Raw genomic sequence first — 16,744 nt, forward strand, 5'->3', positions numbered from 1 at the left:
CAGCCACTTCTAAATCCAGAGTCTTTTAGGCATCAGGATTCAACCTTCACTCTCTGGGAAGTCTGTCCATTTTATAGATCTATCCCAACTCCTCCCTGAGGGCCAGGCCCAGAGCTGGAGCTGGAAACTGGGACTCTGCCCTCAAGGATTATGGGGTCTGTGAATGAGCTACTGCCGACTGGAATGACTGATGAGGACACAGGCCTGGGATAACTGGTCCTGACCCCTTATCTTCCCTTCTTTCTTTACAGAACCAGAAGTGGCAAAGCAAACAAGATGGGGAAGGGCAGTCATTTGCAGGGGAAATGAGAAGGAGGGAAGCTGCTATCAAACTTCAAGGGCAAGGCCAGGGCCACTGCCAGGGGTAGCTCCCAGGCTCAGGGCCTCTCAAGCCACCTCCCACTAGAGTCTTTGAAAAGGAGGGAACAGATGAGTCTCTAAGTTCAGAAGTGTCCCAAGAAGCTCTGTGACAAATACCATTACATGTTTTTAAATTAACTCTCAGGAAAAAAATAAATACAATTCCTCCAGTCTGCTAAACTCTGACAGCCTCATTTGTCTGCTTCCTACTAGTAGTTGACAACCTGCAAACAAACACATGTTCTAGTGACATAGTCCAGGGGGATTTACACTGTTAACTCAAAGGTCGCTCCTCTCCGGTGATCTGAATCATCTCAGAAGAAAGATGGACAATCTCCTCCTATGTGATTTACAGCCTCAGAAAACTCACTAGAGGGGCTGCTAAGTGTTAGTTCTGACTCGATGGCAATGACTTTGATTTTGAGGACAAGAGAAGCTTCCAGGGAAAATGGACTGAGGCAAGGAGGAGGCAGCGGGAATAGCATTTCTGGACAGAGCAGGTCCACGGTGCTCCAGTACCCCAGACAGGGACATGTACGGGGACAAGGACTGCTGTGGCACAGCGCTCCAGGGCTCACAGATCCAGCTGCAGACATTCGTTCCATGCTGTATCTTTGGACAGGCCATTATCTCTTATCCTCACAAACCCATCTGGAAGGTGGGAACAATGATAATACTTATGTTCCCAGGAAAGGGGGTGCTGAGCTGGGATCTGAAGCGGGACAGGTCATGGGGGGGGCATGAGGATGAAGTGAAAAGATGCATGAGCTCATCTTAGCACAGCACGGAGCACATATGAACCCCTCAGCAGGAGTCTGCTGCTTTACTGGTGGAAATGGGCCTTGGGGTTTGCTTGGGGATTCTGAGCTCCAGGATTCTACTGGGGCTTGCCCACTGATGGCCTCACACCCTCCCCCTCACTGTCCTGCAGAATTTCGGGAAAACCAGATGCTCTCCAACCAACCCGGTCTCAGATTCTGTGAGAGGTGGACCCAAGGTGGCTTAGCAAAAGGAGAGAAAATCAAGAGTCTATGGATGCTTATGGCGCTCTGGTGGTCTAGCTGTAAGAAGCTACACTGCAATCCAGAAGGCACAAGGTTTGAATCCACCAGCTGCTCCAAGGGAAACCTTAGATGGCAGGCATTTGTTGTTTTGGGTGGTGGGAAAAGTATCATCAAATGTAGATAAAGCACACACAGCCAGACCAAGGCAAATGATGGCACTGAGAAGTACGCCACAGAGGAGAGAGAGACAGACAGAGAGAGAGGGAAGGAAGGAAGGAAGGAAGGAGACAGAAGGGCTTTTTCTGGTACATGCTTGAGCATAGTTTTGCAACAACCACAAACATATGTTTTTGTTTATGCATGTACGCATAGATGTCTATAAGAGGGCTTTGAATGAGTTCTTCTGGTTCAGTCATAGCTAATAAAGCAAAACCAGAATGAACCTAAATTTGTAAAATGTAGCTGAATGAGGATGGTGAGTAAAACTGGGGAAGAAACTACAGGTCAATGTCATGCTAGAAAAGAAATATTCCTCTTAGAAAACAGGGTTAACATGTGTGTTACCTGGCAACCTAAACTCAAACATGGCAGCCATGAAGGTGGTTGCTCTCCACAGTCCCGGCAGCAATCCATTCTCCTGAGTCTCCTGTTCCAGGACTGCAATTTAGAATTTTTCCTGTTCATTTTCTGCTTCATTCAAATTTGTAAAATTTGGATCTGTTCTGATTTTGCTTCTTCAGCTATGACTTAATCAAACTGAACTGGTTTGAAGCCCTCGTGTATAGACATGTATGTGAACATATACACAGGTCACTCATATGTACACAGCATTCATACACACACGTCACTCATATAGGCATGTCATTGCCATCAAGTGAAAACAAACTCATAGCTGATCCTCCAGCAGGTTTTCAGAAGCTATCAGCTTCCTGGAAGAAGACTGTTCATCTTTCTCCTGTGGAGCAGCTAGGGGATTCGAATTGCCTAACTTTGGTTTGGTAGCATAACTCTGTATCCACTAGACCACCAGTGATCCCTTATATGCATGTACCTGGACAACTGAGGATGACAGAAGAAGAATTGATGACTTTGAGTTGTATTGCTGCAGAGTATTGAATAGACTCTGCCAAGAGAACAAACAGGTCTATCCTAGAGAAAGCAAAACCAGAATACTCCTTGGAGGCAAGGATGATAAAAAGTCCTCTCACATACTTTGGACATGTTATCAGGAGAGGCCAATCCTTGGAGAAGGATATCAAGCTTGGGAAGGTTGAGGAGTCAGCACAAGAGAGGAAGATCCTTGACAAGATGGACTGACATAGTGATTACAGTAATGGAGTCAAGTGTGTTGGGGGAATGGTGTGGTTGGTTCAGGATAAGGCAAGGTTCTGAGCAGCTGTTCATAGAGTCACCATGAAGCATGGTTAACTCAACAGCACATAACAACTCTAAATGAACTCACTGCCATGGAGTCAGAATTGACTTATAGTTGACCTTCCAGAGGGTTTTCAAAGGCTGTAAATTGCATGAGAAGAGACTGCTACCTTTCTCCAGTTGAACAGGTGGTGGCTTCAAACTGCCTGCCTTTAAGATGACTTATACCCATTAGGCTATATTATATACATGCACCTATATGCCTACAGATGTGTATGCATGCACATATATTCAACAGTATAACAAACCACCGAGGGAGGCACAGTTACTGATAGTTCTTAGACATAACCAAACACGTTGAAAGATTGGTTTTCTGGGTTTGAAGTCTTACAACTACAGTCTTATTGGACAACTCAGTCGGCTAACAAAAAGTTCACAAAGTTTATTTCTATGTCCTAGTTTGTTGAGCATGGAAGGAGGAGTGGCGTCCACTTCCATAATAGCTTGCCTCCAGAAACCCTATGAACCTGGAGAGAGGATGAGAGACACCCAAGCGTTGAGGACTCTCCTTCATAGGGTCGCTATGAGTCACCTGCAACTCGACAGCACTTAACAACAACAAGTTTGGTGAGCAGCATCTATGTATATATATTATCTAAAATAACTATAGGTTTCTTCTTGTCTAGAGCAAATAAAGGAATAAATAAAGCCAAAGACTCAGACTGGGGAGGGGGAAACCACCTGGTCTACAAGACTAACTACTTATTCAAACCATATTCTGAAACCAGAAGCACTAGATGGTCCTCTAGTGACTATCACTAATGTCTGTACTGAGCCAAGCCATGGTCTTCTCAATTACTTGCTATGCTTTGAAAGGTGGACAATGAATAAGGATGACAGAGGAGAACTAATGCCTTTGGGCTGTGGTGCTGGAGAAGAGCACTGACTATGCCCTGGGCTTCCAAAAGAACAAACAGGTATGTCGTATGTCCTGGGCAAAGTGCAGGGAGAATGCCCCTTAGAGGCAAGGATGGCGAAACTTTATTTCACATATTTTGGGCATGTTAGTAAGAGAGGGCAGTCGTTGGAAAAAGACATCATGCTTGGAAAGGTAGAAAGCCAGCAAAGAAGAGGAAGAGCCTCAACAGGGAAGACTAACACCAAGACTGTATTGATGGACGCAAGTATATCAAAGATGAAGAAGATGGCACAGGATAAGGCAAGGTCCAGATCCATTATTCACAGAATCACAGTCAAGTCAACGGCATCTAACAACAATGCCTGCCTGTACTAGGGTCATGGTACACAGATCCTAATAGAAGAGAATATGGAACAGAACTCAAATTCTGAAAAAGTACAGACTTTACTAGGCCAGTGGAGACTAATGGATTCCTTGAGATAATCTCCCTGAGCTATTCCATAAACCTCGACTCGAACCTAACCCTCTGATGTCACCTTTCAGCTAAATAACAGTCTGGCTCATAATATAAATATTACTAGTGTTCACTGTGCTTCTTTTAGAAAACCATCTGTATGAGACCAAATGGCCAACAATTACTCTAAATCAAAGGTGGTAAGGTAAGGAGGCAGGGAAATCAAATTAGTGGAAGCATTTAGATCTAAACATTTAGATGAGAATTAATGAGAATGTTACTGTGAAAAAATGTAACCAATGTCTGAACAATTTTTGTAGTAATTGTAAAAATGAAATCTAATTTGCTGTGTAAACCTTCACAGAAAACATAATCAAATATTTGTTAAAAAAGAAATAAAGTAAGAAAAGTCTACAGATCCTGCTTTGCCGCGAAAGGCTCAGTGAGGAGATGCAGGAGAGGGTAGCCTGGGAACTGCTATTCTCAGTGGGGTGAGAGGCAGGGCTGACAGCTGGGGGTCCAGGCCAAGCAATTAAACTAGGTCTCAGTTTTGTCAGAGTGAGAGGGGTGGGCATTCCTGATCTTCCAAGGCTGCCCCTGACCCTCTAGGAGGAAGACAGCTTTGTGCTCCTTAAATCCATGAATCCTTTTGAGTCACAGAATTCATGAGAATCCAGGAATCCATATCTTCTGCAAGGTTTGAACTTGGGCTTGTGGTCTAAGCACCCTAAGTCTCAGCTCTCCCATCTGTGAAATGGGTATGTACTCTCCTCCTATATGGTGGTGGCAGGGGAACAGCTGGGACTATCAGTACTATTTTACAGACAGAATTATCCCCTCTCCCTAAGGTTGCACAGAGGGTTGATGACAGAGTCAGAACTGCCCTTGCTCCCACAGGTGCTAGACCCCAGCATCCCCAACACCTGCCCTAAATCTTCCTAGAGGAGACATGAGATCCCACCAGCTCCTTTTGAGTTTGCTGAATACATACTATGCAGAGGGCTTGGATTCTATTACTCCCCCAAATTTTTCAGAGGGCAAAAGTTTTTTCTAGCAAAATCAGCTACATCATTTGTGAAACTTTACCCTGGTTAAATGTCTTCTGACTGTAAAAATGGGCCATTTTTTATCATTAAGACTGAAAATTTTTAATAAACATGATTGTTTTGTTCTCATCTCTGAAGCAGTATCCCTACAGTGATCTCTTCCCCTGAAGACACCTTGTCTCAGCTTCAGTCTCACCCCCAACTTATCAGCTGTGCCACTGTATAACTGTGTGGCTGCCACAGGGCTGCAAGGGCAGTGGCCACCATCCCTGAGCAGGAGGCGGCACGGTGGGTGAGGCTGTGTCCAGATAACCCTGCCGGAGGAGCTCAGCACCCAATGGGGTCATGTCTCCAGCAAACTCAGAGGAGGTAAGACCTAAGACCTAGTACCCTCTAGGCCTCGGAAGGATGACGGTGGTGTCTCCATCCCTGAAGAGATGTCAGAGAAAACAAAGGAGTAAGAAGTGGGGATTGAGAGATGGGTTAGACTACTACCATCAGAGGCATAGTACAGAGACCCCAGGGAAGCCCTCCCCTACTCCTGCAGATGTGCCCTTCCAAACCAGCCTCATGCCTGCTCACATCCCCCTTCTCTCCTCTTCTTGCCTCTGCTCATCCACATCTCTGTAGCTCGCCCTGCAGGCTGGCCCCTCACACAGGCAGCCCCTACTCAGGCTCGTTTCAGCACTAGCAAGTCAGGCCTCCAGCCTCCTTTGGCCCCAGCTTCTCTCTCCCTGATCCTTTCCAGCCAGAGGCTTCCTGTGAATCCAATACCCACCAAGCTCCTGGAAGACTCTCCTGTCTCAAATAACATCTCAGAGTCATGGTTACAGAAGAGCCTGGGGGTCTGGCGGGGAGAGGCCCAGTTTGGTGCTCCTGACAGTGCTGAGGGACAATTTACCATGAGAGTGCGCTGCAGTGACTCACCCCACCCGGCAGGCCTTCCTAGGGTGAGTGTGCGCCCTGGTACCAGCTACATTGACTCAAGGATCTAACTGGGTCATGACAAAGAATAGAGCAGGGTCCTCAAGTCTGTCATAAACTCAGAACTCATGTCCCTAGCAGAACACAACCCCTGCTGGTGACATCACCATCACTGACCATTCCACTGGCAGCACCATTCACTGGCTGGCCTGGGGCAGCAATCCTGGGACACCCTCTGGCCAATCTTCACACTGCTTGTTACCTGGAGAGTGGCCCCAGCAGGCTGTAAAGTGGGTCCCCTACCTATTTGCTTCCCTAGCACTGACCACCAAAAAGGATGCTCATACCCAAAGGGAGGCCTGTCTCACGCAGAGTGTCCAGCCCCTCATTTTACAGATGGGCAGACTGTAGCTTGGGAGAGGAGCCTGGCACAGAGGGAAGAATGGCTGAGGGCCAGCACTTGGCTGTCACCCAGGCCTGGTTTCCAGCCCAGCCATGTGGTCCTCAGTGAGTGACTTTGCCTTTCTGAACCTCAGTCTCTGCAGCCATGGCATGGGGGTGATAACACCCCATTTGTGCTGTTTTCCGATTTTCCTGCATTTGTGCTTGGCATGCAGGAAGCAAGCAGGTGCTCCTGTCTTTTCCCTGGCATCCTGCACACATGGATATCCTGGACAGTACTTGCCAGTCCCTCTGCCATAACCTGAGAAGGGGGTTGCTTGTGCAGAGCAGGCAGGTGTGACATGTCAAGGCCCTGGCCCATCACACCCCTGAAATCATCTCTGAGCTGTACTGAGGTGAGGCAGCCAGGTTTGGAGCCTGGTGCAGGTACAGGGTGAGAGCTAGGTGCTTCTCCCAGCCGGTGCAGAGGCAGCTCATGCAGAATGCAGTTTGCACTTCATGTCCAGAGTCCTCCCAGTTCCTCCATGGGCTCTTCAAGTTCAGTTCAGAGCCAAGTTCCTTCCTCCAACTTGACCACAGTCAGGAACCTTTGGAGTCAAAAGGCCTCTGGTCACACAACTGTGCCATAGGCAATCAGACCGCTGGACCATAAAAGGAGATTCAACAGAAGAGGCTGCAGCCCAAACTGACTTCTCACCCTCCACAGGGGACACCTCAGGTTACAGCTGAACCCAGACGCACCTGACTCTGCTGCTCTGGCTTCCAAGGCTGTCTGCGCCCGGTCAGAGCTGGCAGCAGTAAGGGACACTGTGAGTGGTGTGGACATGATTGGGTACTTCTTCCTCCAGTCCCCTCCCCATCTCACCCTCTCAGAGGGACCTGCAGGCTGGCAAGGGTGACGCCTGAGCAGCTGACTTGGCCCTCGGCTGTCCTCTGCCTGCCTGGCTCCAGAGAAGGGGCCCAGCAGTGCCTGGAACTTAGGCAGAGCATGGCTCGGCCCAGGAGAGGAGGGATTGAATGAAAGCAGGAGAAACAGCTTCCGGAAGGAGGAAATGAGAGGGCCATGAAGAGAATGCATCAAGGACAAAGCCCTAGTTAAAGAAAAAGGCAACCATAATACCGAACCCAGATCAAAACCAGAATCAATATTCTTAGCGTCTCTGGTCTGTCCACTGCTGAAAAGACCTCCTGAGGCCCCTTGTTCTCCTAAAAAGATGCCTCGTATCCCTGCTCTAAGTGCAACCCCCACTCTTCCCACACTACCAATTTTCATCACAATTACACATGGCCTAATCCACTTAGTTCCAAAACAGTGGGAGGGTGGAGAGGGCCCAAACACAGCTCTCTGAGCATCACTCTTCCCAACCCCTGGGCCTTGCTCCCCCATGTACAGGGTCCTGTCCTGGGGGCCTGGCAGCCTAGCCTCTCCTTAAAACCCACCCTAGTCCCAGCTAGCCCAGCCCTTGAGTAACTCTCTTAAGTTTGAGAAGAAGTCGAAGAATATTGACTGAGATTTGCTTTCTCCCTTGGCTCCCTTGTGTCAATGACGATGGTTGTACAAAGTCCTAAACTGCTAATCAACCTCCTGTCAGTCCATGTGACTACTCTTAGAAGCCAATAATTTCACACACACACACACACACACACACACACACACTGCACCCAGTCCACCTAAACAAGATCCCTCCCACAGCCTCTGCTGTGAACGACTGCCCTCCCACACAGTGCCCAACTCACAGCTACCAGGGGAACTTACAGCTACCAAGGTCAAGTCCTGCTTCCTCATCATGTGCTCAAGCCCAGGGTTCAACTGACCCCAAAAGATGATTTCACCAACAATTCTAACACTGACTCTTATCCAAGGTCATCTGAGGAGAAAGAAAGTGGCAGAATGGAATTCAGGCTCCCAGTTCTGCTCCTCTCTCAATCCCTGGTGCCGTCTTGTATGGAGTCACACAAGGTCTCCAACAGAGTGAACCTGTCAGCAGAATTGCTATTTTCACGGGAAAACACGAGTAACCATGCTCGCCCGGTCATGCTAAAATGAAAGCAGAGAGCCACCCATCAAGGAAGTGCATGGCTTGTTCTCTTAACAGGCCCAGAAGTACATGGAAGATGCCTCTCCCCCTCGCCTGAAAATGACCACTGTCCTCAGCTCTTGCTGTGATTGAGGAAGGCCAGGAGCTGAAAAGGCAGATGAGTCAGCTGCTGCCCCATCCAGGTTTCTCCTACAATGATGTCCCAAAGAGACCCTGGAAGAGGAAGATGGGGTCCAAGTAGGAAAACCACTTCCTTAAGTGTAAACCTCAGCAGACAAAGCAGAGACTTCTGTTGTCATGGAGACCAGGCCCTTCTCAAAGAGACTGTCCAAGGGGCCAGATGACCCAGAAGCTTCTGTGGACCCCGATGAAGTGTGGGCTGAGAGTAGGAGGTGGAGCAGATGGAAAGATCATCATCATCCTTTTTTCTTCATTCTTTAAGGCCTGATATAAAAGCCTCCTCCATAAAGTCCTCGTCCCTCCACACTTCCCCTGATACCAGCCCTGATGAGCACAGCAACACATGTCCACAAGTGGGTGAGCGGTGCCCCACAGCCAGCGCTGAGCTGCCCAGACCAGGGGTGCTGTCACGCATACACAGTGCTCTCCGCTGCCATCTGCATCCTTCTCAGACTAAGGCTGCATTAAAGCTGGCAGCCTCTTCCAGGAAGCCACCCCAGGCTGGCCCAGCCCAGACATGGTTTCCTCTTACCCACCTGCCAGCCAGACTTCCTGTCTGTGGTGCTCTGGCCTCGGTAATGCAAGGCTTGGCAGAGACTCAGAATGCATAGAATGAGCCACACTACCCTGCAGTCACAGCCCATCAGCCACCAGAGTCCTCACAGATCAGACTCTTGAGACAGTCACCTATCCGTTCAGAGTCATGGCCTTGTACAGAGAAGACTGGGCAGATGTAGGCAAGCATAAATAAAGCATCACCTGGGGCTCAGCTGGGCACGCTAGGGTCCCGGATACTCTGACCCATACAGGACAATGCTAGCATCCTTTCAGGAGCCATGTCTCAGAGATCTGCCCATGGCCACATGGATCTGCACAAGGTATGGGATGAGACGGATACTGAAGAATATGGTGTTAGACACCAGGCTCACACACATTTCAGTCCTGCCACTCACTAGTCACACAGCTTCAGCCGGTCATTCATTACTCTGAACCTCAGTGTCCTCATCTATAAAATGGGCATGATGAGTTATATGTTGGTCACCCAGACAAAATGCATTGTAAAACTTAACACTTAAGGGACTATTAAAATCCATAGCATCAAGGCTAAAGCCCAGAGTGTTGGCATCAGCTCCTGGTTTAATTATGAAAAAGACCTCAGAGACTCAAACAGAGAGGATCCTGATGATATTAGGAATACAGCTTCTAAATCTATGCACGAGGCCAGGTGAGCGTGGAGTGAGAAACATCTCAAAGCAATAACCTGCCTACAATTTCAACACTGGAGTTGCTTTTCTTAGGGTTTGATGCCCTCTCCAGGCTTATCATTTAAAAAGCAAACTGCCCGCCCTTGGCAGCTCAGAAAGGAGCCCTAGAGATGCAGTGGTTAAGTCCTTGACTGCCAACTGAAAGGTGAGTGATTCAAATCCACTAGCCACTCTGAAGAGAAAGATGCAGTGGTCTGCTTCCACTTCGTCCTACAGGGCTGCTACCAGTCAGAATTGACTCGATGGCAAAATAGGCCCAATGGCACAGTCTCCAGCAGTGTAGTGACACACGAGCTCAGGTTCTTTCCTGCCAGGTGAGGGGTAGCCTGAGCACAGCCTGCACTGAAACCACTCCCAGAGAGGCCACCGGTTCCCGCATCCAGGGGCTGATTTGTTGACTGGGTAACGAGTGGCCCCGCAGAAGCTGACCTGACTGGTCTGGAGACGGCAGGTGAGGGGGCGGCAGCTGCTAAATGAGAAAGTGCCCAACCCGCCTGACTGCCCCACCCAGTCTCAAATCCAGCTCAGCGGCACCAGCTCCAACAGGCCAGCCTCGCCCAGAGAGCAATGGGCACCGTCCCCCAGGCTGTGTGAGGCATCTGGGACACTAGGCTCTGGGTCCACTGCCCCCCTCATATCTGCATCCAATCAATCACATTTTACCTTCCTCTTGCTGTTGTAGTTGGAGAGAGCCTCTCTGCCCACTTCTTAGAGGCAGGACTAGCACTGCATCAGAGGAAAAGAAATGGCTTCACCAGCAGGCATTTCTCCACTTCTGTGGCCTTATAGGGTTCACTTGTGCAAGCCCAGGCCTCAGGAGAGGTGAAATGGACAATGTCAAGGGTTCACCTCTGCGAAATAGTCAGAAACTCCCTCTCCTGTGGGGAAGAAACCAGAAAAAAAAATCCAGCTCTCTGTTTCTTCCAAAGCTTGGAGAGGGCCAGCATAGATGAGCCCCTAATGGTGAACGTGGGTAAGGAGTAGTACTGTTAACCAAAAGCATGTGGTTCGAATCCACCTTAGTAAAAAGATGGGCAATCTCCTCCCATGCTATTTACTGCCTCTGAAAACCACTGGACGGTCCACAATGAGTCAGTTTCTGCTTGGTAGTACATAACATCAACAACATTAGCTTTAAGTTTGATGGTATGATCACTCCCAGAGATGACTTGGAAGGCGTGACAATCTACTTCCAAAAGGTCACAGCATTAAAAATCCTACAGAGCACAATTTTACCTTATGCACATGGGGTCGGAGATGGATTCAACTCCATCACAGTTAACAATACTGAACTCCAGGCTCTGGCTGGGCATGGTGCAGAGAGCTGAGCCTTTCTCAATTGCAAGCAATGTTTCTTCCACAACCCAGAATGGCCCAGACATTGAAGAGAGCTTTAAACCAAAGGAGGATATGACTGCTATGGGGGAAAGGAAGTTCTATTTTCCCAAAGCCAGGACTCTAAATAGCTTCCTGGGAGAAGAGGTAACAGGGCTGAGACTTGATGGGCAAGAAGAGATTCTCTAAAGTAGAGGAAGGAAAGATGTCACCAGAGTACAAAAAAGCCAGGTGGGCTGAACTGTGGAGGCCACAAATTTAGAGCCTTGAAATAAACAGAGTCGAGCCCTGTAGACCCACCTCAAATCCTAGTGTGATTACAGGCAGTATCCTGGTTTCCAGAACTTTGTTTTCTATCGACTAGAATCAGAAAGCTGGACAATGACTAGGGATAATACAAGGAGAATTGATGCCTTTGATCTGTGATTCTGGAGAAGAGTACGGCATATACCACAGACTGCCAGAAGAACAAACAGGTTCATCCTAGAGAGGGTGAGACCAGGCTGCCCCTTGGAGGTAAGGATTCTGAAGGTGGGACCAGTCCTTGGAGAGGGACGCCATGCTTGGGAGAGTAGAGGGACAGCACAAGAGAGGAAGACCCTCAATGAGATGGACTGATTCAGTGACTGGGATACTGGGGGTAACTGTGTCAGAGACAGTAAGATTGGCACAAAATAGAGCAAGGTTTAGGGCTGTTGTACATAGGGTCTCAGGCAACTCAATGGCACATAACAACAACAAGAATAAAAGCAGCTTTTTGTGTGTGGTGTGGTGTGCGGTGGGCACAGAGCCCGGCTTCCTGCAGGTTTGAGATATCAGCACTGTCACCGAGGGAAGGGCAAGTGTCCTCAGCAAGGGGACACTGCAGCCTTCCAGATCCTGGGGTCCACAAGGAAGTTATTCTCTGTAGGAATGCTGCCCAGAGGATTTTGCAGGAATCCCCTGGGCATATGATCGACCACCCCATCATTCCACTCTCCTTAGAAGGCAAGAGAACAAGAGGTCCCAGAGGGTGGGAAGGGGCCCTAGCCCCAGGACCCAGAGAGAAGAAGCAGGTAAGAAGAGCCCATCTTTCCTCCTACATGCAAACCCTGTATTTCTTTAGGATTTCGATTGGAGGGGTTTTTTTTAGAGGTACACTGTGCCTTGGCCACTTCTGCCTGCCAGGAAGCTGAGAACCACAAGTGGTCTGGGCAGGAAATCAGGAGGGGAGGGAATTCTGGTCTCTGCTTAAAGCCTTCCTCCTAATCAAGCCATGTGACTTCTGACCATTCACTGTGGTTCCAACTCCCACATCCGTGATAAGGTTTCAGGGGCTGGGTCTCAGAGTAGTGGCATAACTGACAAATGGCAGAGCTCTGTAGGGCTGTGCCTAGTCAGGGGCAAAGCAGAGTGGTGCCAACTAACCAGTTAGGCCTGACAGGGGCACAAGCAACAGGTCAGCATGGGCCAGTCCCCTGCCCTCATATGCCCTCTCATGTAGCAGTCAGTTCTAACATTGTTCGGGTCCTCCACTTCCTGCCAGTGAAACAGCATTGGGTGCACAGGGTGGAATGGAAGGAAAGGTGAATGGCTGCAGCAGAAGCTGACCATGGGAGGGCGCTGCTAATTGTAAGCAAAGCCTGGGTAAACCAATCTGGCAGTCAGGGGCTGAGGGAAAGAAGAGGCCCAAGAACCTGGGAGAAAGGGGCCTGCTCCTCCAGGTCCCACAGGGACAGTGACCACAGTTCTTCCTATTTTATGTTCCATGATGTGTTCCAGGTTCCACGCTAAGCACTAGCTGGCATCTTGGGCAAAAGGGCTGAGAGGTTGGTCATGGAGAGAGAAGGCACTGCACCCAGCCTGGGCCACCACCAAGAAGGGCTGTTCATCCTAGGCTGGAGGCTAGACAGGCTATAAAATTAAGACAGAGCCTGGGACCTGGGATATGGCCCTGGGGAGGCAGGAGGGCACCAAGCAGAGTGCCTGGGGTCCACCCAGAGTGAACTTGAATAGCTGAGGAGAGGGCTGGGACCCATTTGTGGGCTGACTAAACTCCCTTGGCCCAGGTCTATCCACACGCAGAGAACCACAGATCCCAGCTAGGAGCATGTGGGCAGCACTAGGTGAAGAGTAGAGACTACAAAGTGTGTAAAATATGATGTATGTGACGGGCTGGTCCCCAGCCCAGGTTCTGTCTCCTAGTAACCTAAAGGTTGTCTCAGCCTGTTCCAAGAGATATGGAGGGCATGGCCTAGCTGAGTGGAGCCTTCTAGGCTTGGCGAGTAGAGGAGAAAACAGGAAGGTACGAAAGCAGGGGACATATCTAATCCATGTTCCTTTTGAAGACCACCTTGGGGTTTGTACCTCCAAACATACTTATCCTTAACCACCTAAAGGATAGAGAGGAAACTGCTGTAGATCTGTCCAGAACAGGGAGAGCACTGAGGTCCTACCTGTGAGAAGAACTCTGAAAGTTGCTATGGTCAGAATAAAAAAATCCCCCCAAGTCATTCATCAGACAGACAGACACAGACATACACACACACTTGCAAAGAGAGGGCTAGGCTCAGCCCTGCTTAAAGTTGGCCCTGCCTGGGTCCACTCACTGCTTCCCTACCTCATCGAAACATTTACAGTAGCACAGAAGCTGCTCAGAGCTCAGCTCTGGCTCACAGGGCCCAAGCCTTGATACCAACAAGCAGTTTTCACTTTCACCTGGTCCCTCACCCCACCCAGGCATCTCTCTAAACCCAGCACAAGAAAAGAGGCTAAAATAGTGATATGAGACGGTGTACTTCCAAAATTGGCTACCCAGGTTTGAAGGCTTAGAACTACAACTACAGTCTCATGGGATAACTCAGTCCACTGACATTACATGGTTGACATAAATCACGACCTCTCTCCTAGTGAAGGGAGCATGTGGGGTCTTCAAAGTTTAAGAGGGGTCATCACAGCTACAGCTCTCTGCTCACCAAGAGCTAAACAGTGAGGAGGCAACGAAAAAAGCAGAGAAAAAAACAAATTTACATTATTGAGCTACTATCATTGATTGTTCTGACCTGGGGCACAGCAGGCGGTACTGGATGGAAGAAGTGAAAAAATGTGGAGCAGACCTCAAATTGCTATTTTTTTAAAAAAGCCAAACTAGAGCAGAACAGAAGAGCCCCTGAGACTCCTCCCCTGAGACACTCTTTAAACCTAAAACTGAGTCTATCCTCTGAGATCACCTATTAGCCAAACAGCAGAGTGATGCAAAAATAAAGGCCAGCATCCATTAAGATTGGTGCTCTACTTAAAAATCAAAAGGCCAGCAATTACTCAAAAGCAAAGGCGAGAAAATTAGGAACAGGGAAACTAGAGCACTGGACAGAGAGCACAGAACACAAAGAAAATGTGAACACATTATGAGAAATGTGGCTAATATCACTGAGCAATTTGTGGGGAAACTGTCAAATGGGAACCTAACTTGCTGTGTAAACTTTCACCAAAAAACTCAATAAAACATGAAGCAAATAAAGAGAGAGTGTTTCTGTGCACACTCCCAACTTCCACTCCCTTGTCTCCATACAGAGGCATAGGATCTGTCATGTATGGCACAAATTCTGGGCACCCCTTGAGGGGGAAATCTCTTGGTCATCACCAGCTGTGAGAGATCACTCCATAATTTAAAAGTAATTGCCATAGGCATTATTTTCCATCTGGCTCCATAGCTCCTCGGAGGAGCGACTCTTTTCCCTGAAGGATTCAGAGAATCCCTTCCCTGGGACTCTATAAAGCCCTTCATCATGTTCCACTGCTGTGTGAGTGGTGAAGAAGGTACACCTGAGACCTGGCCTCACCACCTCAGTCTTGAGTCTCCCCCTGCAACCATCCTCAGATCCCCTCCAAGACCACTCTGAGCATAAATCCTGCACTACTTTTAGTGTCTAGTGCTGGGCTGGGGTCCCGGCAAGGACACTTGCAGACCAAGTCCCCCAAGCAACTCCCGTAGCTTCTCTAGGTAGACCTATGCCAGGCTCAGTACCCTACCAACTACTCTGCACTTATACCTGTTTTAAGCTTCCATGTTTTAAGAACTATGTTTTCCCCTTGAACAGAGGAGGAAACCTGGCTTCAAGAGTCCAAGACACATCCATGGCAAAGTCAAGGTAAAGATTAGAATCATATCAGTGGGACTCTGGGCTCGGGCTCATAGTCACAACGTTAGCTCTCTACTGTACTTCTAACCTCCAGGAGTCTACTCTGCCTGCCACGCTCCACCAGTCCAGGTGGCATTGGCACAAGATAAAAGTGAGCAAAGTTCTCAGCTGATGACAGCTTTTGAAGAATTCTGGGTATAGGGCAGGTCCTGGGCATAGAACTGAGTGACTTAAATCAGAGCCAGGTGGTTAGATCAGTTGCCCTCAGGTCTCCCTGATTTCACATGTCACAGCAAGGTCTGTCTGAGGTGAGGCTTCCAGCAAACCTGTGTTGTGTGGCTGGGAGTCAGAGTAGGTCAGGCTGGGATGAGAACCTGCTCTGGTCAAAACGGGGCTTGGTGGCTCAGCAGGAGACCATCGGCAGCCACCTTGCTCACAGGTGGGCATCAACCTTGCCCTCTGTCCAGCCCCAGGAGGGGTTTCCAGCCCCAGCAGACAGGGACCACAGAGAGGGAGCGCTCCCAACACAAATCAGGGAGGCGCTCAGCCTCAGGCAGAAGGAAATTCTGGACTCATCACTGCTAAAGGAACAGCCAAGTTGTGAGAAAGTCCCATTGTGGCCTAAAGTTACACAGAGCCACTCCTTCCCTGCTTCCGGGTCCAGAGGCCCTATCCATACTAACTCCACCCCCTTTCTCACTGGAAGATACAGTTTAGCTACTCTAAGCCTCAGTTTCCCCACTTGTAAAGCAGAGGAGACCCCAGTCCTGAACTCTGAGAGATTACGATCATGAGGATGAAATGTGATGCTGCGCAGATAAAGCTTAGCAAGCAGGACCCTCGGCCATAACCTGCACCCACAAGCCTCGCGGGCAGGCCCTCCGGGTCACCCCAAGGCCGGCAGCGATGTCACTGACCTTCAGGGCGCACTTCTGCCCCGTGCGCCGGTGGAAGCACTCCAGCACCTTGCCGTTCACACCCAGGCCCAGCACCTGCTTGGACAACTGATAGTCGTCGGTCACCGCATACTTCTTGGGTTCCCGCCGTCCCCCAGGGACCGGATCACCTCCGGAGCCGGGTGCGGTGGGTGCCTGGGGAGGAGGCGCAGGGCTCCCCTGCTCCGCTGCCGTCTCGTCATCCATGGCCCCCGCGGGGCGCTCAGAAGCGGCCCCAGCCTGGCGCGTCCAGGACCACCTGAGGAAGAGGAGAGCAGTGAGTCCCGCCCAGACTCGTCCAATGCGCCCCAATCCCGGAGCGCCAACCCAGAGTTGGATGAACTGCGGACGGAGGGCGAAGAGAGCCACTGAACGTGCCACCGCCG

General features: G+C 49.5%; 1 protein-coding gene across 1 annotated transcript in view; it reads right to left on the reverse strand.

Moving 5' to 3' along the window:
• The window catches only part of MAPKAPK3 (mitogen-activated protein kinase-activated protein kinase 3), a 34,695-nt gene extending 18,072 nt beyond the window's left edge, over positions 1 to 16,623 (reverse strand). Inside the window, exon 1 of the mRNA XM_006892857.1 lies at positions 16,341 to 16,623. Coding sequence (XP_006892919.1) covers positions 16,341 to 16,565 — 225 coding nt within the window. The 5' untranslated portion in view covers positions 16,566 to 16,623. The remainder of the gene's footprint in view (positions 1 to 16,340) is intronic.
• Positions 16,624 to 16,744: the final 121 nt, after the last annotated feature.

Source organism: Elephantulus edwardii, unplaced genomic scaffold (genome assembly GCF_000299155.1).
Source record: "Elephantulus edwardii isolate Elephantulus edwardi_28Jun2011 unplaced genomic scaffold, EleEdw1.0 scaffold00121, whole genome shotgun sequence".
NCBI classification, from domain to species: Eukaryota; Metazoa; Chordata; class Mammalia; order Macroscelidea; family Macroscelididae; genus Elephantulus; species Elephantulus edwardii.